Raw genomic sequence first — 23,944 nt, forward strand, 5'->3', positions numbered from 1 at the left:
AGTCCTCTGTGTAGAACACATCAAGGTTCCCTGTAACTGGTCTTATCCTAAGACACATTTCCTCAGGGTCTGCTAGCACGTTTCTGGGTATGTCATCAGTTTGCTTTACAATGCTCCAGTGAGGTTTTGGAAGGTGGTGTTGGACATCATAAGAAGACGTAACGGCTAGGTGACCAGAAAGCTGGACCTGGGCAATTGGAGGCTCCCCACCTCCTCCCTTTTCCGGAATGTGTATTCCTCTTGCCTTCCCTGTTCCCAGCAGCTGCCCCAAGATACCTAAAACCTTGAGAGAATAAGGTATCACTGAAACCCTATGGATGGTATACATAACAACCTCAGTTAGGGGCCTCGATATAAATTTCTAAGATTTGGCAGACAGGTGCATAGATGTACTCAGCCCTCGTGAGTTCCCTTGCTTTTATACCTGCCGCCTTCAAATCTGGGGTGGCCTACCTTTCTTTGGTCTCTCCCTGCCCTCCATATATGGGGGCCAGTTTCAGATTATGGGGGCAGATGTTAACTAGACTTATTGTGGTGATCATTTCACAATATATACAAATATCAAATCAAGTTGAACATCTAAAACGAATATAAAGTTATATTTCAATATGTCTCAATTAAAAAACAAACAGTGGGCCTGGAGACCTCAAGGGAGCCTTTAAATGTTAAGTAAAAAAATTGATCCTTAAAACCTTAATATATCTTGTCTACTTTTTAATTATTAATAACATTTTAAATATAAAAATCACAGGTTATAAACTGTACAAAGTAATATTCTCCTGAACATTTATATAGCTTATTATTAAAAACAAGTTATATCCCTATATATACAGAATATTTTCTTTTCAGATTTTGTTTTAATTCTAAAGAAATTATTTTAAAACTAATTTGGATAAAAATCACATTCTATACAACAGGGAATTGTAATTACATGCAAAAACATTTCAAGAATCTAAATTATTATCCTTTAAATATTTGCATAAAAAGTGACAAAATTCTTACCAGATAATTTTAAAACAAGAAGTAACAGGAAGACTATTGCATAACTTTACTTTTTTAGATCATCAATATCTTTGAGCCTCTAAATGAATGGTGTAGAATTTTCCCCCAGAAAACTGCACATGCTGAAACCTGTCTAGGTCAGTGGTCGGCAAACTCATTAGTCAACAGAGCCAAATATCAACAGTACAATTGAAATTTCTTTTGAGAGCCGAAAACCGACTTCTGCACATGGGCCACGAAGTTTCAATTGCACTGAATGTGCGCGCCCGCACGTGGTATTTTGTGGCAGAACCACACTCAAGGGGCCAAAGAGCTGCATGTGGCTCGCGAGCCGCAGTTTGTTGACCACTGGTCTAGGTACCACAAGTATTCATTCTACATGTATTAGTTGAATGCCTACTGTCTCCCAGGGGTCCAGAATAGAGGCACAAGCTATATTTCCTCCTGGAGCTTAGAAATGAAGACAAAAAATTTAAAAATACGTAAGACAATGACAGGTGATAATATATGCTATAATGGATTTTGGTTTTGAGAACTTCTAATTTTGGACAAGGGGTAAATCTCAAATATGAAGATGGATCTATAATAATATAAGCATAATATGCTAATTAGACAGGACAGCCAAACGATCTTCCGGATGTCATTCCGGACGAAGCCACGGTGGTGGGGGCCGAGACAGAGGCAGTTAGGGGCAATTAGGCAGGCAGGCAGAGCAGTTAAGGGTGATCCGGCAGGCAGGCAGAGGGGTTAGGGGTGATTGGGCAGGCAGGCGATTGGTTAGGGGCAATCAGGCAGGCAGGGAAATCAAACCAGCCACCTTTTGGTGTACAGAGGAAGGTGTATGGGATGAGGCTCCATCCCAACCAACCAATGGAGCCACACAGGCCACGGCTGTTTCATTACTGTTTCTCAAACTGTTATCTCTTCCCTTTCTCAAAATATCTCCTCAGCAGACAAGAGCTCTCTTCAGAAAATGAATTCAACTATAAAGCTGAATTTTAAAAATTGGACCTATTGATGTCCCAATTAAATAGTTTTGTTTTTAAATCTAAACATTCTTTGTTAAAAAGAATGAAATTGCTTTGGCAATAAAGAAAATACCTTTGCTGTATAAATTGTGATTATATTTAAAATAAAAACATTTTAGTATTTATATATTCATCTTTATCAAATGTCTTAGAAAATTTGCCTTTAAATTATATTCAGATCATTGAATTCATTTTTATGCTGTCTTTGAAAGACGTTATTAAAAATTACTTGTAAAGAAAACTAGTAAGTAATTTTATAAGTCTGTAGTAGCATTGCTTTATATTAGATCTTATAATGAGTTTCTGGAAGACCTAGTTTTTGCAATTCACATATAATGGCATTTTTAAATGACAAAATGAAATATCCATGAGTTGTGGTGGGTGGATAAAAAATAAAAGGGCTATCCATATGTTTATTCTGCTTGAAAAAGTAGTTGTACCTAGTATGATTAATTCCTGAATTAATGAATTAACAGTCAACTAACTGTTAGCCACAGATTTTACTGAAACATGTTTTATACATAAATTTTTCAAAGAAATATTATGAAACTTTTTATTAAAAGTACAATATCAAAATGATCATAAATGGAGCCCAAAGTCAACTTCAACCTTAAAGAATTACTTCAAAGTCTTCTATTACTGAAAATAGTATGCTGATTTTGAATAAAATGCTTCAGCAGGAAAGCCTACTAGAATTGAAAACTCTAAATATATTTTATAAATTTCTACCGGATAATAAAGACAAATGCATAGAAGGCAAACAAAACAAAACACCCTGCAACCTGAATTTGGCTTTTATTTTTAAATATATTTAGCATGGAACTATCAAGAACAGAAAATAATAAAACACAAAGAAATGGAATATTTTCAAATACCTTTAAAGCTAGATATAAAAATTAATAAGATAGCATGGGCCCAAATTATAGGAAATAGTCCCTAAAATTTGATTCATTAAACACATTTTGAAAGAAAAGTTATTTGCATATTTTCCAACATACCAATATGTTCCCAAGTGCATTGGTTTCCTATTAATAGATAAGGGTCCCAAATTTGGTTGCTTTATTTAAAATGATCAGATTCAGTATTGGTAAAAATTACCATGTCTCTAAATTCTCAATCAGAATTATAAAAATATGAGCTTTAATAGTTATGCAGCCCAAAATAGAAACATTTTAAAGGATACTTCTGGATAATCAGACAGATATTGCACTAAAGTAATTCCATACCTGATGCTCTTTTATGGAAAGTTAATTCTCTTCTTTATGAAAAACTTACTACAAATAAACGTAATGTTAACCTAATTATAATTACACTTCAAAAATATAAAGGCACAGACAGAATAAAGAATAGTTTAATACTATACCAAATTTTCCTCTGAAAATTTGGGGGGAAAAAAGGATCTAAATACTGATACTTTTTGATTTTATAATTTACCTTAAGTAACTAATAAGTCAATATTAAAAGGTAACTGCTACACCCAATCCTTTCCAAATAATTTAGAAAAATGGTTTGTTTATATTTGAAACTTGTGCATTGTCCCATCTATAAATTTCAATTACCTTTCCATTAACTGGAAACATCTACCTGTAGTATAAACAATCAAGACAATGTACAAAAAAATATATCTTATCCCTATAACTTACAGTGCACAGAAAAATACTTACAAAAATGGAAATATTTGTCCATTTAGTTTCCCAATAAATTAGTGAGAAGATTTAGCCCATTCCACATTTCTTTCTAAACAAAGGCTAAAGAATTGAGTGTGTTTTACTTCTAGCCCTGTTAGCTTGACATATTTTAAAAATATTTGCCTGATTACATGTAAGTTAAGATTAAGTTAGCATCTTATTTTTATATCACAGTATACATGGCATTTCTTATACGGCAAACAGAAAGGCACAATTAGCAAGCAATAAAATTCAGTACCTGAATTATTAAACTGATGTTCAGAACAATTACAAATAAAGTACATTCAAGACAGTACAGAACTGGGGGGAAAAAGGAATCCAAAAACGAATTTTTCTGAAATTTGGTCCAATAAAATGCCTCCCATGTTCAACATCATGGGTAACATGATGGCAGTATAAAATGAGGCATAAATCAATATGTGGAAGCATATGAATTCTGATCTAGTAATTATGTATTAATTAGGAAATGGCTCCCATAGTAAGTAAACATTAAATATATCTGTAATAAGAACATGCCTGTATTAAGTCCAAATACACAGGCACAACTGTTTGCATATTATTATTGACTTTATAATACACCCCCCAGTTTAAAAATGTAGCTATATAATTTTATATATAACATATATTAGATACATAATAGTATATTATGTACCTTAATATATATTATATCTTGAATCCATAACAGCACAAAACTCTCCAAATATTACATGAACAGTCTAAATGAATACTAATCATTTTTTCAGTGTTGAAATAGCTCAGCTCACCTAAACAATATCTGGATGTGCAATGGTAAAATGCACGAACTCATGAATTTACTTAATTATTTAAGTTAAATTCCTGCAAAAGCCTAACTCTGATTTGGCTTTTAACTAGAATATATTTTTAGACACCAGTAACTGATACCCTTCTTTCTTATTGTAAACAATATTTCTCCATCAAGAGATACCAATAAAGGAAAATATGTAAGGAGCCACAAATGTGATAGAGAAACCAACCATTCCGTAGGTAATGTACCGATAAGGGAGTTCAACTTCCATGTGCTGTCTTGCTCTTCGAACATCATCACATGGTATATTGAAGATTTTACAGGCTAAAGGAATGGTGAGCTTTTTCATTATTATTCTGGCTAGTAGTACAAATACCATCCCTACAAGGGTACGCAACATGGCTTTTCCAAAGAGAGTCACAGTAATGGGGGGCCTAACTAAAGGTAACGTATCCAGAGGAGGATCTAACATTAGACCCATGTTATAGGTAACATGAGAGCCACATGCAATTCCAGCACCACTTCCTAGAATCTCAGCTGTGTCTCCTCGGGATGTACTCCAGGTGTCAAGAGTGAAAGAAAAGATCCCCAAGGCTAAATGAAGCCCAATGATGATTAATGGAGCATATTTGTGAGTTTGGTTGAAGTTGTCGATCAGGTCCACAAATGGATAGAAGATAGCTAAGATTAAAATGGTATATAGGAATCCAGCAATAATATCCTGGGAAAAGAGAAAAGTAGAGTTGTTTAGTATAATACTAAATTTGGCATTAAAAAGATATATATTTTCATATTTCAAATGTTAATAAATACACATTTTAAAAAATATGTCACTTTGTCAAAGTAAACTTTACTAACTGCATATAATGGGTACTAAAAACTGTTTTAATGATAATAAAAAAGACATATTAAAAGAATTATGTTTTCATAGTTCTACCCTTTCATAAATTAATTTACAATGTAAGTTAAAAGTATATATAGCCTGGCCGGCGTGGCTCAGTGGTTGAGTGTTGACCTATGAACCAGGAGGTCATGGTTTGATTCCCAGTCAGGGCACATGCCTGGGTTGCGGGCTTGATCCCCAGTGTAGGGTATCCAGGAGGCATAATTCTCTCTCATCACTGATGTTTCTTTTTCTTTCTATCTCTGTCCAGCTCCCTCTCCCTCTCGAAATCAATAATAATATATTTTGTAAAAGTATATATATGTAAGTATTTATAAATTTAAGTAAACCCATATATACTACACAGAAATTCATACTCAAATCCTGAACAATTTATATGATTAAATTATGTAGTTTTGATTTCTAGAAGAATATACCTATTTTTCAAAGATACCATTTTCATTTTCATGCATTTAAACTTAAAATCCAGTGTGATTCAAATAGTCAGAAAGGAAAGAGAGATGTGGTATGAGGTCAAAGAGATAAGCAGAGGCCAAATCATGTCGTGCACTGCAGACTCGGTAAGAAGTTTAATTTTTATTTCAAAAGTGATAGGGAGCCATTGAAAGATTCCAAAGTAGGAGTGCAACAATTGGACTGCTGTGCAGAGAAGGAATCATAGAGGAAAAGTATGGGATGGACAGGAGACACTGGTGGGAGGCTACGGCAGTGGTTCACTCTAGAAACGGTTCGTATCTACATGAGGAGAAGTACACAGATGGGTTTAGTAAACTATTTTAGCATTAGAGCTGACAACTTCAACTTGGTGATAGATTGAATGTGGGAGAGAAGCAAAAGAGAAAGGGCTGAAAGATGACTCCTAGTTTTAGGTATGAACAATCTGAGTAGGTGAAAGAGGAAATGAAGCTACTATTAAAAGAACTTGTGTTTCTGAATCATTCTTGACATGAACAAAACTATTTTGGAATTTCTTCCTTAAATTTCTAGGAATTTCTTCCTTAAATTTCTAGGATCTACTCTCTCTCACTGAAAAATTTATCAAGAGTTGCTTATGTTGCCTGACCGGTTTGGCTCAGTGGATAGAGGGTCGGCCTGCGGACTCAAGGGTCCCAGATTTGATGCCGGTCAAGGGCATGTACCTTGGTTGCAGGCACATCCCTAGAGGGGGGTGTGCAGGAGGCAGATGATTGATGTTTCTCTCTCATCGATGTTTCTAATTCCCTATCCCTCTCCCTTCCTCTCTGTAAAAAATCAATAAAATATATTTTAAAAAAAAAGAGTTAAAAGCTGGTTTGGCTCAATGGATAGAGCATCGGCCTGTGGACCAAAGGGTCCCAAGTTTGATTCCAGTCAAGGGCACATGCCCAGTTGAGGGCTCAATCCCCAGTAGGGGGTGTGCAGGAGGCAGCCGAACAACCATTCTCTCTCATCATTGATGTTTCTATCTCTCCCTTCCTTCCTCTCTGAAATCAATAAAAATATATTTTAAAAAAAGGAGTTGCTTATGTTCACTGCCTCTACTTCCTCACTTCCTATTTTTTTCTAAACTCATCACTGCACTGAAACCACTCTTTTCAACTAGTTTTCAGAGTACTTGCTTAATGTTTTTGTCTTATAATTTTTATTATGTAATATTTGGTACATAGAAAAAGATATGTATAGCACACATAAACTTATATATAATTAATATTTATGAAATCACTGCCCCCCCCAAATATAATATTACCAGTTCTTTGAAATACTGGTATGCTATCTCCCAATTCTATCACTGCATCTTCCCCAGAGTCCATTATAAATCAGTGTTTTGGCTGAATAAACATTTTTTTAAACTGTTTTACCACATATCTTCAAACAAAATGTTATCTGGTTTTGCTTCTTTCTGAGCTTTATAAAAATGTTATCATATAGTATGCAGTGTCTTTTGATTTGCTTTTTACTCTACACATTATTAAGATTCATTCATTGTACGTAATTGTAGATCATTCACTTTCACAACTGTAGTATTTTTCTGTGTGATTATACAATTTACCCATTTTCCCACTAATGGTCATTTACATTGTTTTCAGGTTTTGGATTAGTTAATTGGTTATGGCTGAACTTAAATGCTTTCTGAATTGGTATGTATTCTTAAGCCAACCAGGAATATTACAAGTAATACTACTATCTTTCTTTTGATGTTCTCTGGTGTGGGTCTGCAAGAGTTTCTCCAGGACATATGCCTAGGAATAGAATGGCAGAATCTTAGGTTAAGTGCATGTTCAATTTTACAAGAAAATAAAAAATTTTCCAAAGTGTTTATGGTATATACCCCAGGAGTCATTGCATTTTTCTGATTATTATTATTTTTCATAAGTTTATGGGCTAGTCCTTTTTTTTCTTTCCCTTATTCAATGATGAGAGAGAATCATTGATCAGCTGCCTCCTGCATGCAAACCAGGTAAGTGCCCAGACCAGAAATTGACCTGTGGCCTTCTGGTTCATTTGTCGGCACTCAACAACTGAGCCACACTGCTGGGCTCCTTTTTTTTTTTTTTAATACTAGTATGTTGTTATTGATTTCAGAGAAAGAAGAAGGGAGAGATAGAAACATCAATAATGAGAGAGAATTATTGGCCGTCTCCTACACTCCCCACACTTGGGGATTGAGCCTGCAACTTGTGCATGTACCCTGACTAGAAATGGGACCATGACCTCCTGGTACATAGGTCGACACTCAACCACGGAGCCACAACGGCTGGGCTATTCCTTTTCTATGCAATGTATATTTGTGTCTTTTGGGCAACTGTTCTTTTGGACTGTCTTCTTGCTGATTTACATGATTTCTTTATATAGTCTTCCTGATCATAAAAGAATGTTATTCAAAAAATCTGTTTGGCCCTAGCTGGTTTGGCTCAGTGGATAGAGCGTTGGCCTGCAGCCTGGAGGGTCCAGGGTTCGATTCCAGTCAAGGGCACATGCTCGGGTTGTGGGCTCGATCCCCAGTAGGGGGCGTGCAGGAGGCAGCCAATCAATGATTCTCTCATCATTGACGTTTCTATCTCTCTCTCCCTCTCTGAAATCAATAAAGAAATATATTTAAAAATGTTTTGTTTGCCTTTTACATTGAAGACATCAATATATCCAAAATTCCTGCCATTTTCCTCACTGTATGGTAGCAGTTCAATAAAAAATTTGGAGTGGTGGATTGGCAGTCAACAGTATAATACCTGAAACCAATGTTCTAAAAGATACTCAATTCCAAATCAGAATATTATGGAATATAAGAACAGCTACAGAAGATACAGATAATTACTAAACAGACTAAGAATTGAATATTCAACTATCATGTTTTTAGGAAATAGATTCTATTTTGTTCACCACCACCTACCAAGTAGCTTAGCATATTGTAGAAACTCAAATATTTTTTGAGTGGATAAATGAATGAATGAATACTTTATAGGAATTTATCTATTTTAACAAAATCTACTAAATTACTTATAAATGAATATCTTTACTGCTTTTCAACAATTACTACATTATATACATTAGAAAAATATTTCGATATAAAACAAGTTCTCACTGATATTTTCCTATTCTACAGTATGAGGTGAGACTTAAATTTTTTATTTATCTATAAGTGGCTCCTTTTATAGTTGGTCCAGAAAGATAAAATCAATTAACAAAATATTTTTAAAAGTATCAACTAAGGCAGTAAATACCATTGGTGTATTCAAAGTTCTTAGAAGGACATAAAAAGTATTTCATATCTAGCTTCTACCTATCATTAAGCTTCAATGTCAGATCCTATAATGAATTTATAGACTCTATTTCCTCTCATTTTGGGATTACCTTTACCATGTATATTTTAGACAAACTATTACATATCCTTTGCAATTCTGCCCAGGCATATATCTCCTCCATAAACTTTCTCCTCCTACCCCATAACAGGAACAACTTTCTTCTCTCTGCCTCCTAAGCTGCTTCTACATACCTATTACAGCAGTTACCACGTTGTTCTCCATTTCTTTCTTTTTAAAAAATATTTTATTGATTTCAGAGAGGAAGGGAGAGGGAGAGATAGATAGAAACATCAATGATGAGAGAGAATCATTGATTGGCTGCCTTCTGAATTTCCTCCACTGGGGATCAAGCCTGCAACCCAGGCATGTGCCCTGACTGGGAATTGAACTGTGACCTCCTGGTTCCTAAGTTGACAATCAAACACTGAGCCACGCTGGCCAGGTGTTCTCCATTTCTTTGCTTGTTTACTTCTCCCAGAAAACCAAAGGCTCACAACTCTTGCCTGCCCATTAAAATCACTCAGAGAACTTAAAAATATTGGTGCCTGCGCCAGTCCTCAGGGATTCTAATTTAACTGAGTTGAAGTGGGAGTGAAGCATCAATATTTTTTTCAAAGCTTCCTAGGGGTTCTATTGTGTAATTTTCAGTTGAAAATTACTGCATTATCTACTTATATTACACATTAGTATTCAGACTGTGATTTCTCAAAGGCAAAGACTTTCCTTTATTATACATATACTAGAGGCCCAGTGCATGAAATTTGGAAGAGTCCAAGGGAGCCCGAGGGGGGGGGGGTTGTCTCTCAGCCAGGCCTGCACCCTCTCCAATCAGGGACATCCCTCTCACAATCCGGGACCACTGGCTCCTAACCACTTGCCTGCCTGCCTGCCTGATTGCCCCTAACTGCTTCTGCCTGCCAGCCTGATCACCCCCTAACCACTCTCCTGCGTCCTGATGGACACCTAACCGCTCCCCTGCCGGCCTGATCTCCCCCAACTGCCCTCCCCTGCTGGCCTGATTGCCCCCAACTGCCTTCCCCTGCCAGCCTGATCACCCCCAACTGCCCTCCCCTGCCGGCCTGATTGCCCCCAACTGCCTTCCCCTGCTGGCCTGATCGCCCGCAACTGCCCTTCCCTGCTGGCCTGATCACCCCCAACTGCCCTCCCCTGCCTGCCTGATTGCCCCCAACTGCCCTCCCTTGCTGGCCTGATGGCCCCAAACTGCCCTCCCTTGCTGGCCTGATGGCCCCCAACAGCCCTCCCCTGCCGGCCTGATGGTCCCCAACTGCCCTCCCATGCCAGCCTGATCGTCCCCAATTGCGTTGGGGAGGGGGCAGCAAAAAATAGAAGACATCCCTCCCTATTGCACACGGACCCTATATACTGGCCCACCGGGCCCAGGGCGGTGGGATGCTTGGCACATTTTCGGATCCTTGCTCAGGGGTGGGAGGGGTGACTGGTGGCAGCACACGTGAGAGGGGACCTCCAGGTGGCCACTCTGGTCCTGGCTATTGGTCCTGGCACTTCCTGGTCCTCGGTTCCTTCCTGGTCCTGCCTGCAGCCCTGGTCCCCCTACCTGGCTCAGCCTCCCCTCTCTATCCTGGCCTCAGATGGCCCCCTTGGCTCCCGAGGGGAGGTTATGGCTTCTCAGAGACTCCCCAGCAGCCCTGTCGCTTGTGTTCACACAGGGGAAGGGGTACGTGTGGCAGAAGCAGCTTTATAAATGTGGGTGCAGGGGCAAGTCCTCCAGGGTCACTGGGACAGTTTGCTGATGACGCGGATCAGGGCCGTGTTCTCGTCCTTGCGCTGGTTGCCAGCCCGGAGGTTGGACAGGCCCTTCAGCTCCGCTTCCAGCTCAGCAGCCTTGTGCTCCAGGGCCCTGCACTCAAATCTCTCCAGCTCCAGGAGGGCCCGCCTCTCTGCAAAGCACTCCTGCCTCTGCATGGCGCGCTCCAGCTCCACCTTGAGCTGCGCCAGCCACAGCATGGTCTCAGACAGGGCCTCACAAAGTCTCTCGTTCTCAACGCGCAGCTCTGCGTAGAGCTTCCTGAAGCCTCCCTCAGGCTCTTCCAATTTAGGCTGGGGTTCTGGGTTGAGGGCCCGCTGCCTACGGGGGAAGGGCTGGATTCTGGACTGATGCCGCTGGATTCGCCGCCTCCGCCTCCACAGACCCTCTCCTCTCCTTGCCAACTCTGTGGTGCTCCATGGAGGCCTGTGGTCCCTGTCCCTGACTGTCAGGCACCTCTACTCTTTGGGCAGGGCCATCAGAGCTCTCAACCCCAGGGACTCGGGGCTGCCAGGAAGGAAGGGTCCAGGCTCTGTGCAGCCCACTCTTGATCAGGATGGGAGGTTGGCCGGCCCCACCCCGATTGGGCGGTTTGCTGGAGGCAGGTGGGAGCCGCCTGTGCCCGAGGGAGCCGGAGGGAGGGACCGAGAGGTCAGCAATTCGGCCCGCTCGCGAGTCAATGCCACCTGATGGCGACAGGTTGTTTGGTCGTTTCGGTCATCATGGCCCCTGGCTTTTTATATATATGGATACCCAGTGTCTAGCACACAATAAGCGGCAATAAATACTTGGTGAGCTAAATTAAGACAGTTAAAGTAACTCTTTAGAGTCATCACATTTTGCCTGACAAGAACTCTATAAGAGAAATAGATGAAACATAATTTCTTGAAATTAGGCTAAAGACATTTCAGGGAATAATAATTCTTTGTGTACTAAAACATTTATTGTAATATTTTATATTTAATTTTCACAACCATCCTGATATAACTTGCCTGGGACAATCAAATATTGCTTTGTTGCCCCAAAAATAAGTGTTAAAAGTACTTTTCTTCCCTTTCAAAAGTGTCCAAATTTGATGAAAATTTATCGTTACTGTAAATAACCAGTTTTTAAAGAAAAATAGACTAAGGCCACATAGCTAGTTATTCAATCTCCTAGATTGAAAGTGCTCAATATGTTTGTTTAAAAAAAAAAGAAAAATGTCAGTATTAGGAATTAAATATTGAGAGTAAGAGAAACTAAAATTTCAACATTCTTTAAAATATGAAGTCTTCCATAAAAACTCACTGATACACACTAGAAGAATTACTCAAGAATTCTGGTTAACTGAATTTTATTGCAATCACTCAAAAATTCTGCAAAGAACCCTACCTCTGACCATACTTTAGAATATGCAGATCTCAAATCATATGACTGTCAAACTCTATTCCTTACATTTCAGACCCCCAATTGCCAAACAATTTCACTTTATGAGGTTATGTTCCTTTGCTATCTTACCCTTCTTTCCCTACTTGAAATTAAAGGCACAGGTCTCAGGGAACCACCACAGGATTTTCACTACTAGGACGTAAGCTGTTGCTTATTTTTTATTTAAACTTCATGACTGATTCAAAATTTTAAATTATATGCTAATGTGGAAATGTTCTGAGCTTTATAATTCTCATATAGAATTAGATGTTTTAAGTAAATGATGATTGTGTATCTCCATGAATATTAAACTTAGTTTGCTACAAGACTATGTAAATCTTTATTTCAAATATATTTTTATTGATTTCCGAGAGACAGAGAGAGATAGAAACATCAATGTTGAGAGAGAACCATTGATTGGCTGCCTCCTGGTCGCCTGCTATTGGGGATCAAGCCCACAACCCTGGCATGTGCCCTTGACTGGAATAGAACCTGGGACCCTTCAGTCCACAGGCCGATGCTCTATCCACTGAGCCAAATTGGCTAGGGCTGCTTCCTTTTCTGTTTGTTTATTAATTGTTCATGATACTACCCTGGATAGTAAGGGCATGCTGAAATTCCATGCAACATAACCAGAAGTAATGCATGATAAGAGTTCAGGACATAAACACGATGGCTATCAATGGGATATTGAATGTATAACATTAAAATGTATAAGTGCTTCGAAGTATTACATCACAAAGTACGCAATAAAGAAAGTTAATGTTAAATGTAACATAAAGAACTCAAAGTAGCAAACTTTCCAAAAAGAAACTTAGTGAATAATTTAGGTATTAATTATAATTTTTATGCCCTGAAAGTTAAGTTATATGCTAACGTGGAAGTGTCTCTCTCACTTTGATGTCTCTCTCTCTCCTTCTCCGCCCCTCCTTCCCTTCCACTCTCAAAAAATCAATGGAAAAAATAACCTCGAGTGAGGATTAATAAAAAACAAAAACCAGAACCAACCAACCAAATTAAAAAAAACCAAATAGTTATTATCCAGGAACTATTACTATTAAAACGCATCACTATAAGAACGCTTAGTGTTTACTGTGTAACAAAAGTAATTTGACAAGTACTCAGTCTAGAAACTTGAAAATGGCTTGTGTTTTAAGAAATTAAATTTGAGAGCTAGGTTTGGTAACAAAGAAAAGATGGGGATAAAGAAAATCAATTTAGTGAAGTAGGTGGATATTAAAAATAAACGAAGCTGTTCTTTGTGTTGTAACAATAACAAAGCATATAGGAAATACTGAATGAATGAAGTTTTCATTATAAATTATTTAGAACACTTCTGAACTCTCCTCTTAATGTTAATGAAGATATCAGCTTAGATAGTATGGTATCTAAGCACCTATGAGCAACCTCTAGGGCACACTCTGCCTATAATTCCATACTAATTTCACAATAAACAGTGAAGATACAAACTATGATTAAGAAAATAGTTCAGCCCTAGCCGGTTTGGCTCAGTGGATAGAGCGTCGGCCTATGGACCGAAGGGTCCTGGGTTCGATTCCGGTTAAAGGCACACACCTCCTCGTGCAGGAGGCAACCAACCAATGTATTTCTCTCACATCAATATTTCTCTTCTTTCCCTCTCTCTTCCATTCTCTCTAAAAAAATCAATGGAAAAATATTTTCAGGTGAGGATTAAAAAGAAAAGAAAATAGTTTAAAATGCAGGTAATTACCAAAACATTAAAATATACAAAAAAAAAACCAACACAAAAATTGAGGAGAAAATTAGGCCCAAATGTTAAAAGAAAAGGGGTTCATTACCAATTATCAAATGAAATAACTGTGGTTATAACATAATCATAATTCACAATATTTACAAGTTATCTGTGATTTTACTTTTAAAGGAAAAGCAAAAACTTATAATATACATGAAACAATTCTTAAATACTTAAAAGTACTAAGATTATAGGAGTCATCATTTGAAAAATAATACATCAGTATTGTTTTTATTTCAGCTGTTCATGAATAGACATTATCTGGTATATAAAAAATGAACTAGCCCTGGCCGGTGTTGCTCAGTGGTTAAGCATTGACATATGAACTCGGAGGTCACAGTTTAATTCCCAGTCAGGGCACTTGCCCAGGTTGTGGGCTTGATCCCCAGTAGGGGGCATGCAGGAGGCAGTTGATCAATGATTCTCATCATTGATGTTTCTATCTCTACCTCCCTCTCCCTTTCTTTCTGAAATCAATAAAAATATATGTATTTTTTAAAAGAGCAGCATCTTTGAGATTATACATTCAATATAATCAGATTTATATTACTCATTGTATGATAATAATGAACCTAGGTATAGATAGTATTATCTAACTAGAGGCTCGGTGCACGAAAATTCATGCACTGGGGGGAGTGGGGGGGCGTTCCTCGGCTCCGCCTGCGCCCTCTCGCTGTCTAGGACCCCTCCGGGGATGTACACCTGCTGGCTTAGGCCCACTCCCTGAGAGATTGGGCCTAACCTGGCAGTTAGACATCCCTCTGGCAGCCCGGGAGCCCTTGGGGGGTGTCCACCTGCAAGCTTAGGTCCGCTCCCCACGGGGAGCAGGCCTAAGCTGGCAGTCAGACATCCTTAGCACTGCCAAGGAGGTGGGAAAGGCTCCAGCCCACTGCCGCTGCACTCAGCTGTCAGCCCGGCTTGTGGCTGAGTGGAGCTCCCTCTGTGGAAGTGCACTGACCACCAGGGGGCAGCTCCTGCGTTGAGCGTCTGCCCCTTGGTGGTCAGTGTGCATCATAGCGACCAGTGGTTCTGCCGTTAGGGTCAATTTGCATATTACCCTTTTATTATATAGGATACATTTTCCTTCAGGAAATCTCAAGGATTCATTTTTTCACTCAAAGATGCATAACCATTTCTAAGTTTTTTAGGAGTGATATTGCTAAATTTTGGTAGTAGAAGGAAATAACTAACAAGGCACAGATATAGACAATAATATTTTCTTGTGACAAATATTATGGTTGATATAAGACTGTGATACTTAGTCTCATTATAAAATTGATTGATATTAGATAGGATTATATATAAATTTACAATTTGTATTAATATAATTATAAAAAGTCAAATAGGAAAATTTTAAAAGTAAATGTTGTTAAGGACAAGAAAAATTAAATATAATTCACTAGAAATTTTTTGATTCTGTGAATTAGTTTATATATCTCCACCTTTTCTTCTGATCTTTCATTAAGGTATAATATATAACAGGTTCATAGAATGTCCTAAGAGACACCATACTAGATGCAAGGATAGAGAGAGAAAACAGTTTATTTTTTCCTGTTGCTTATTATCTGGTGGGGGTTACAGATAAAGGAAAAAGCATTTGCAGTTTAGGGTAAGTGCAATGCTAGAATTATATTCAAAAGGCTCTGAGAGAAGGGTCTTAAGAAAGGAAAGATGGGAAAGGTAATGAGACCTTTAGGAGATAAGAGCATTTTTGTGAATCTTGAACAATAGGTAGATTAGCTAGGCTAGTCTAAGAAAGATAAAGGGCATTTCATACATAGGTTATAGCAATCCTATAAGTATGGAGGTAAGAAACACCCTTTGCATTTGAGGAAATGTAAAGTCATTCAGTATGGCCTCATATTTCTGATTTGGGAGGTACACTACAAGAGACTGAACACTGCATGGAACCCTGTCAGACCTGAAAGAGAACTAATTAAGAAGCTGTTGCAGTAATTTGGTTGAGAGATGACTAAGGGAATGTCAATAGGGACAGGGAGGAAGTGAGCACATGTGACTAAAAAGAGTACATGGTCTCTGTGTTGCTGTTTTTGAAACTGAATTGCATTCTCACAGTAAAATATCTGCTGTGAGCCCTAAAGTACTGCTAGGAAAGAGAAGACACTAGAGTTTAATACATAAATACAAGTTGCACCACAATAGTTTAAGTGCATTTACTAAGTTTCTAGTAATTAACAAGTAGAGCTCTCCTTGGTTTCTGTATTCACACTGTGGTTTTGACTCAGAGTCAGGAGAGGCATAGAAGAGAATGAGAAAAATAAATAAATAAAACTGAGACGGGAAGAAGGGAGAAATGTTATCCTGAGTATAACACCTTGTTATTGTGGTTGCTGGGAATTGTTTTTATGAAGTACATGATTACTACATTAAAACTTCACAAAATCATGCTGATATTTTTGCAAAAAAAACCCCACCAGATTTACAATAACAACATTTTCTCATTTAGGTTTCACATAAGTTTACAAATAATTAAAAAGTATTAAATTGCCTGTCAATTTCAGAAAAAATAAAGCACTATAAATACAACATTTTTCTTACCAGAATGGAGTGCATTCCCATGTAAATTCTACTTAGGCAAACTAGGGAACACCAGCAGGGAATAAGAATCAGTCCATATATAAGAGGATACTAAAGGGGGAAAAAAGTAAAATGAAATAAATTAGCCTAAATGTAAACAAGCAAATTAAAAACAATCACTATACTATAAGTTCCATGAAAACAAGAACTATGTGTTTTTATTCCCCAATGTATTCCCAGCATTAACCCTTAACATGACACATAGCAGACACTCAAGAAATATTTTTGCATGAAATGAACAAGTGATGAAATCTTATGTTTCCTTACTCTTCATTGTGGGAACTGACTCATTTTTGCTTTTACAGTAAAGATTCAATCACCAGCATGCTACAGAAGAAGAAAAACAGGTAGGGGACATACTTTTAATATGGCTACAAATAAAAGCACCCCTGGAATAGTACCTGAATCTGGCCCATGTAAGGGTCTTCACTTCTCTGGACGAAGACTAAGCATTATCTCCCTCTTACTTCCATTAATAACTGCTATCTGCAATTTCTATTGACATTTCCCCGTTTTGTATTCAATATTCAACACCTTGTAATATATTTTCCACTTCTTCCCCACCACTAAAATTTCAAGTGGTAACTTTATTGAAAAAAAGTTTGATGGGCTACTGGGAGCAGTAGGCTATAAAAAGGAACAAACAACATGTAGACAAGTCTTGGTATCAATGGCACCAGTCTATAAGTTGGCTTTGACTCTCCTGGCATTAGAGGGGAGAAAGAAAGGGGGGATGGGGTAAGTTTCTAATTCTCAAGAATCTGAAGCCAAGGTGGTTCAATGAGAAGTGGTGTTTAAAATAAGCGAGTTAAGGAGGGTTGTAAGAAGAATGGTAAGGATTTAGTACATAGTTCTTTGCATGTGACATGGCCCACCACTTTCTTTATACAGCATCATACTCTCCTGGTTCCCTTTTAACCATCTATTTTCTTTTGTTTGTTTCCCACACAAGAGCACATCTTCTTGTTCCTTAAACATTGGTCTAAGTACTAGTAAGAATTCAGCCCTTACTAGTTATTTGCAGCTTCACCTTTTATTTTTTAACTTCTACTTAGCATGCTGAAGACCTATCCATTTCCCTGGGTTTAAAAACCAGACAGCCACCTCCTGCACATACTCTACCTTGAGATTTCCATGGCGCTAAACCCACAATACCTCAAGCCAAAAATCATCATTCTGCCAGCCAAACTTGTTCTTACTTTCATATTCGCTATTTCATTTGGAAACATTTAATACACATAATAATTTAAATGATAAACATGAATTATCTTTTACTTCTTCCTTACCCCTCCATTGCAACCAATAACCAAGTCTTACTGACTTTACCTTCTAAATATTTCTTGATTCTGTCATCTCTTCTCCATCCTACTTACACTGCTCTTGTTTAGATCCTCATAGTTTCTTTTCCAAGCTCTATTTTTCCAGCTATTTTCCCATATGCATGAAGAACGTGGTTAAATGGGCAAAAGGAATGTAACCATATAATGAGATAAGTGCTATAATAGGAGTATACTAAAAGCCCAGAGGGAGTCTACGGAATGGGCATTTAACTTGGTTTAAAGATGTTAACAAAGACTCCCAGATTAAATAAGATTCAAGTTATCCTGAAAGATAAGTAGGATTTAGTCTTTGGAGAGAAAGGAGTGAATACAGGGCAAAAGAGGTGGAGGGCATTACAAACATCAGGAACACCATGAGCAAAGGCTGTGTACAAGTCATTGTAGGCAGTGTCTAGCAGAATAAGCTTACATTCTTGCTGGAGAGAGGCACTACACAGTAAACATAAAATATGTACTATATAAATATATGAGTAATATATGAAAATATAAATTTTACAAATGTGGTAAGTACTATGGAGAAATAAGAGAACAGGTATTGAAGAAACATTAAACATTCATCAAATATTCCTTGTGTTCCTCCTACATTTTCAGGTTTACCTGCAGCTAGATTGGGGACCAAGTGACTAGTTTTGGCTAGTGAACTGGGAGAATGTGACTTATGCCACTTTCAATCAGTCTATGCACTCTCTTCCCTACAGATGTGACCCTGGAAAGCCACTTGCATCACAATAAGGAATGAAGAGAGATGCATCACAAGATGGGAAACCTTCCATCAGCCTGTGATTTTGGGGTTCTAAGTAGAACAAAGTTAACCCATAATGAATATGTAGCAAAAATGAGAAGAGCTAAGATTGGAGGGTTAAGCCATCTCAGAGCATAATCAAGCCTATCATAATTAAAATGGTAAGAGAAAAAGGATCAGATATTTAGGAGTACGTGTGGGGCAGGTTAAAGTAGTAAATAAAAGACTACTATGTGTGGCTCAGTGGTTGAGCATAGACCTATGAACCAGGAGGTCATGGTTCGATTCCCTGTCAGGGCACATGCCTGGATTGCAGGCTCAATCCCCAGTGGGGCATGCAGAAGGCAGCCAATGAGTCTCTCTCATCATTGATGTTTCCCTCTCTCTCTCCCTCTCCCTTCCTCTCTGAAGTCAATAAAAAAAGAAAAAAAAAAAAAGCAAAGGCAGTAAATGCAGGCTTTACTGAGAAGCTGAGACTTGAGGCAAGACTAGTTGGAGGAAAGAGAATTAGCTAAGCAGATAGATATCCAAGGGAAGAACATATACCAGGCAAGGGGATCAAATAGAACAAAGTACTTACTGAGGAAATATGACTGGCAAGGAGGCTAGTGTGGCTGGAGCAGAGAAAGCAAGCAGAAGTGAGAGAGGAGGTAATGGGGCCAGCGCAAACAGAGGCTGTTATTGTGAATTAAGTGGGGAGCTATTGCAGACTTTTGAGCAGAGCATTGTCACGATGGCTGCTATGTTGAGATTAGACAATAAGAGATCAAGGGGGGGAAACAGGGAGACCAGTTAGAAGGCTGTTGGTATAATCTAGGTGAGAGATAACCATGGCCTCTGTCTTTGTATCAGGCACTAAGGCCTGTTTAATTTTTTTGTTAATTAAAAAAACAACTCTTGCCCTAGCTGGTTTGGCTCAGTGGATAGAGTGTCGGCCTGCGGACTGAAGGGTCCCAGGTTAGATTCCGGTCAAGGACACATGCCTGGGTTGAGGGCTTGATCCCCAGTAGGGGGTGTGCAAGAGGCAGCTGATCAATGATTCTCTTTCATTGATGTTTCTATTTCTCTCTGCCTCTCCCTTCCTCTCTCAGAAATCAATAAAACCATATTTAAAAAATAAACAATTGTTCAATGAAATAAACATAAGCCTGCAGCACTAAGGAAATCAGTCTTAGAGTATCATATTCATAACTTGGGATTACCAATGATACCATAGTATTCAGTTCCTGACCTCAAACCTGGGCTGTGTAACGTTAAGTTCTAGTAGCATCTCTGCAATCCACCATAATAAACTGCAATCTGAAAATCCTTTTGAATAAACTTAGGACAAGGAATTTCCAATGCCTGTTTTAGAATAATCCTTATTAAGTACAGATTCTGTAGCTTGAAGCTTTTAAAACTAATATACACTTTCTAAAACAAAGCTTTATAGAAATATAAAAACCACTTTATACAACAGTACATCATGAATCATATTTTCTATGCAGAAACAAAACAGACCAAAAAACTTAACCAAAGTCATGTTTTCCCTCACAGTACTTTCCACACTAGTAGGCTAATGTAGAATAATATATGAGTTCAAATAGGTAAAACAAAAAGTGACCCACATACAGTCATTTAATTAACATATTAATGATAAAAATATGAAGATGGCTTGGTTGGTTGGAACATCGTCCATATACCAAAAGGTTGCAGGTTTGACTCCTGGTCTGGGCCTTTACTAGAGACAACCAACTGATAGATGTTTCTCTCTCACATAAATGCTTTTCTCTCTCTAAAAAAATCAATAAAAAAACCAGACAAACAAAAACATATCGCCCTGGCAGTTTTGCTCAATGGTTAGTGTCACATGGACCAAAGGTTCTTGGGTTCAATTCCACAACCAGGTTCAGGTGCACGTGGGAGGCAACCAATGGATGTGTCTACCTCACGGGTGATGTTTCTGTCTCTTTCTCTTTCTCCTTCTCTCTCCCCCGCCTCCACTCTCTAAAAAAAATTAATGGGAAAAATATCCTTGGGTGAGGATTAACACACACATCCTCAGGTGAGGATTTAAAAAAAATGTGAACTGAAACATTTTCAATTCAATCTATTGTTTTGACCTATTCATATCTGACGTCATTTTAGTTACTGTTTCTCTTTTGAACTCAAATCACAAAGTATCAGTTTAACAATAGAATTCATCACATAAATATTAATTACAATCATATATATTAATTATATATTACAAACCATAATAAGGAAAGTACTAATTGTTACCATTCTAGTTAATATAGCCTTATGTTAACAAAATAGGATCCACTTCTCAATTCCTATTATAGGGAAGGGATTTGTGAGGAAAGAAAAAGAAAGGCTATGTGTTATGGCTTATGTCATTTTAGAGCTGCAGGAAGACCACAGTTTCCCAGATAGTTAATTAAGATGAAGAAATTCCTGACTGCCTCTGCAAAACTGAGTGTAGACACAAAAGAAATAGTAAATCCAGTCTTCCAATCTCACTTTTTAAAAAATATATATTTTTATTATTGACTAGAGGCTTGGGGCACAAAATTCATGCGGGGGGGGTGGGCGGGGTTCCTCAGCCCAGCCTGCACCCTCTCCAATCTGGGACCCCTCAAGGGATGTCCGGCTGTCTGTTTAGGCCCGATCCCACCTAAACGGGCAGTCAGACATCCCTCTCACAATCCAGGACTGCTGGCTCCCAACTGCTCACCTGCCTGCCTTCCTGATTGCCCCTAACCTCTTCTGCCTGCCAGCCTGATCACCCCCTTAACCACTCCCCTGACAGCCTGATTGACGCCTAACTGCTCCCCTGCAGGCCTGGTCGCCCCCAACAGCCTTCACCTGCAGAACTGGTCCCCCCCAACTGCCCTCCCCTGCAGGCCTGGTCGCCCCCAACGGCCTTCACCTGCAGAACTGGTCCCCCCCAACTGCCCTCCCCTGCAGGCCTGGTCCCCCCAACTGTCCTCCCCTGCATGCCTGGGTCCCCCACAACTGCCCTCCCCTGCTGGCCATTTTGTGGCGGCCATCTTGTGTCCACATGTGGGCGGCCATCTTTGACCACATGTGGGCGGCCATCTTATGTGTTGGAGTGATGGCCAATTTGCATATTACTCTTTTATTAGATAGGATTTCAGAGAGGAAGGGGGAGGGAGAGAGAGATAGAAACCTCAATGATGAATCATTGATCAGATGCCTCCTGCATGCCCCCTCCTGGGGATCAAGCCTGAAACTCAGGCATGTGCCCTGACCGGGAATCAAACTGTGACCTCCTGGTTCATAGGTCAATGCTCAGCCACTGAGCCACACTGGCCAGGCCACTCTCACTTTCTACTTCTAGTCCTATCTAATTCAACCCTTTATTTCTGATAAATAAACAGGCTGGATTTTTTTTTAAACCCAAAGTTCAATTGTAGGCAGATGTTAAAAGAAATGAATGTGGATTTGTTCTTTATTAAAATGTTAATAGATGAAATTTTTTTTTTCTTAATTCTCACTTGAGGATATTTTTCCATTGATTTTTAGAGAGTGGAAAGGAGGGGGAGAGACTGAGAGAGACACATAGATTGGTTGCCTCCTGCACACACGTGTCCAGACCAGGGTCAGGGATCGAGCCTACAACTGAGGTATGTGCCTTGGGCTAGAATCAAACCTTGGACCCTTCAGTCCCCAGGCCAACATTCTATCTACTGAGCAAAACTGGCTAGGGCATCACTCAGTTATTTTTAATTATATTTTTCTTATAATGGAGCTAGGTACAAATTTCACTTAATTAGAGGTATGAGATGCTAAAGGTATTAATTTCACTCTCCTTGCTTTACAGATGAAGAAATAGACCCAAGACACTAAATAACATGTAATAGTGTATTCTAGTGGCCTATTCTGATGCCTTTTACAATTTATTATGCTTGTTATTTTCTACATTTTATCACACACAAATACAGTAGGTAATAATTTAAGTTTGGCAGGAGTTCCTAGTTTCTATTTTCTTTTTCTTGGAGAATGTTGACCTTTATCAGCTGAATTTATGTATCTCCTCAAATAAGGTTTTTACTTAAACTCTATCTTTAGGTCTTATAAAAAAAAGATGAAAGAAAAATGTGTAAGTCCTCACATTATTTTCAAATTAATAAAAATTTACCAAAACCAAAATAGTCCACAGGACCTCCTAAAGCTTTTAATTACATACTTTCTAATCTTTTCATTGCACAACCTACTACAGGAACACTTATCTAAACATTTCCTTCAGTTATTCAACTGAACAGTTGTATTCTTACTGATATGCTTTCCTTAACTATTTATCACACATAATCAGAGTTATTTTTTACGTTATGGCATTTTCCACTTACATTCATGGAAGTTAGTAAAAGAAGTCAATAAAATTACTTGCAATTAAAGCAATTACAAAAACTATAATAGAATTTAAAATTTTTAGAGTAACTTAAATATAGACAAAGGCAGACACCAGAAAAAATTACATTTTGAATTTGAGGAATGGATAGTGTATATGTAAATAACATTTGACAACAATAACACATTAATGATATATATGCCTTGTTCTCATACATTGTTATGTTAATGAAAATAGATGTAATCTTTCTGGAAAGCCTTTTTGTCTATACATAAAAGAGCTCTAAATGTTCTAAATGTATATACAATGACCCAGTAATCTCTCTCCTAGAATTGTATACCAGTTCTATATTACACAGAAATGTGGGCAAGGATTCATACATTATAATGTTTATCATAAAACTATATATACCACAAAACAATGAATATGCCAACGTTTACTGATTATGTCATAGTTTAAAATATGGGTTTTTGGAACTCTACAGACTAGCTCTAGCCATTTACTAATGCATTTATTGGGACTCTAAATAACGGAAATCTTGAGGGGGAAAAAAGATATAAGGATACAGAGAATCTCACAGAACCCTAAGGCAAAATGAGGCTAAGCTTTAAGAAGAAACTGGAACTATAAACAGGACAGTCATAGGACCATCTCTTCTTTTGATATATTTGCTTCATTCTTTTCTGCAGACTAGCTTCTCTGCTCTTCAGTCCACATGGTAGATGGTTTCTGAATGTACTTCTTCATTGAGGAACCCTGCCCAAACTCAGTACCTATTC

At 38.3% G+C, this 23,944-nt stretch overlaps 2 protein-coding genes across 2 annotated transcripts in view; both read right to left on the bottom strand.

Moving 5' to 3' along the window:
- Positions 1–23,944, bottom strand: part of WDR89 (WD repeat domain 89) — a 95,997-nt gene that overhangs the window by 57,630 nt on the left and 14,423 nt on the right. The gene's annotated exons all lie outside the window — the stretch shown is intronic.
- Positions 383–23,944, bottom strand: part of SGPP1 (sphingosine-1-phosphate phosphatase 1) — a 38,795-nt gene continuing 15,233 nt past the window's right edge. Inside the window, exons 2-3 of the mRNA XM_079768216.1 lie at positions 16,694–16,783; positions 383–5,205 (exon numbers count right to left, since the gene is read on the bottom strand). Coding sequence (XP_079624342.1) covers positions 4,654–5,205; positions 16,694–16,783 — 642 coding nt within the window. The 3' untranslated portion in view covers positions 383–4,653. The remainder of the gene's footprint in view (positions 5,206–16,693; positions 16,784–23,944) is intronic.

This window comes from Cnephaeus nilssonii (genome assembly GCF_951640355.1).
Source record: "Cnephaeus nilssonii genome assembly, chromosome: 4".
Lineage (NCBI taxonomy): Eukaryota > Metazoa > Chordata > Mammalia > Chiroptera > Vespertilionidae > Cnephaeus > Cnephaeus nilssonii.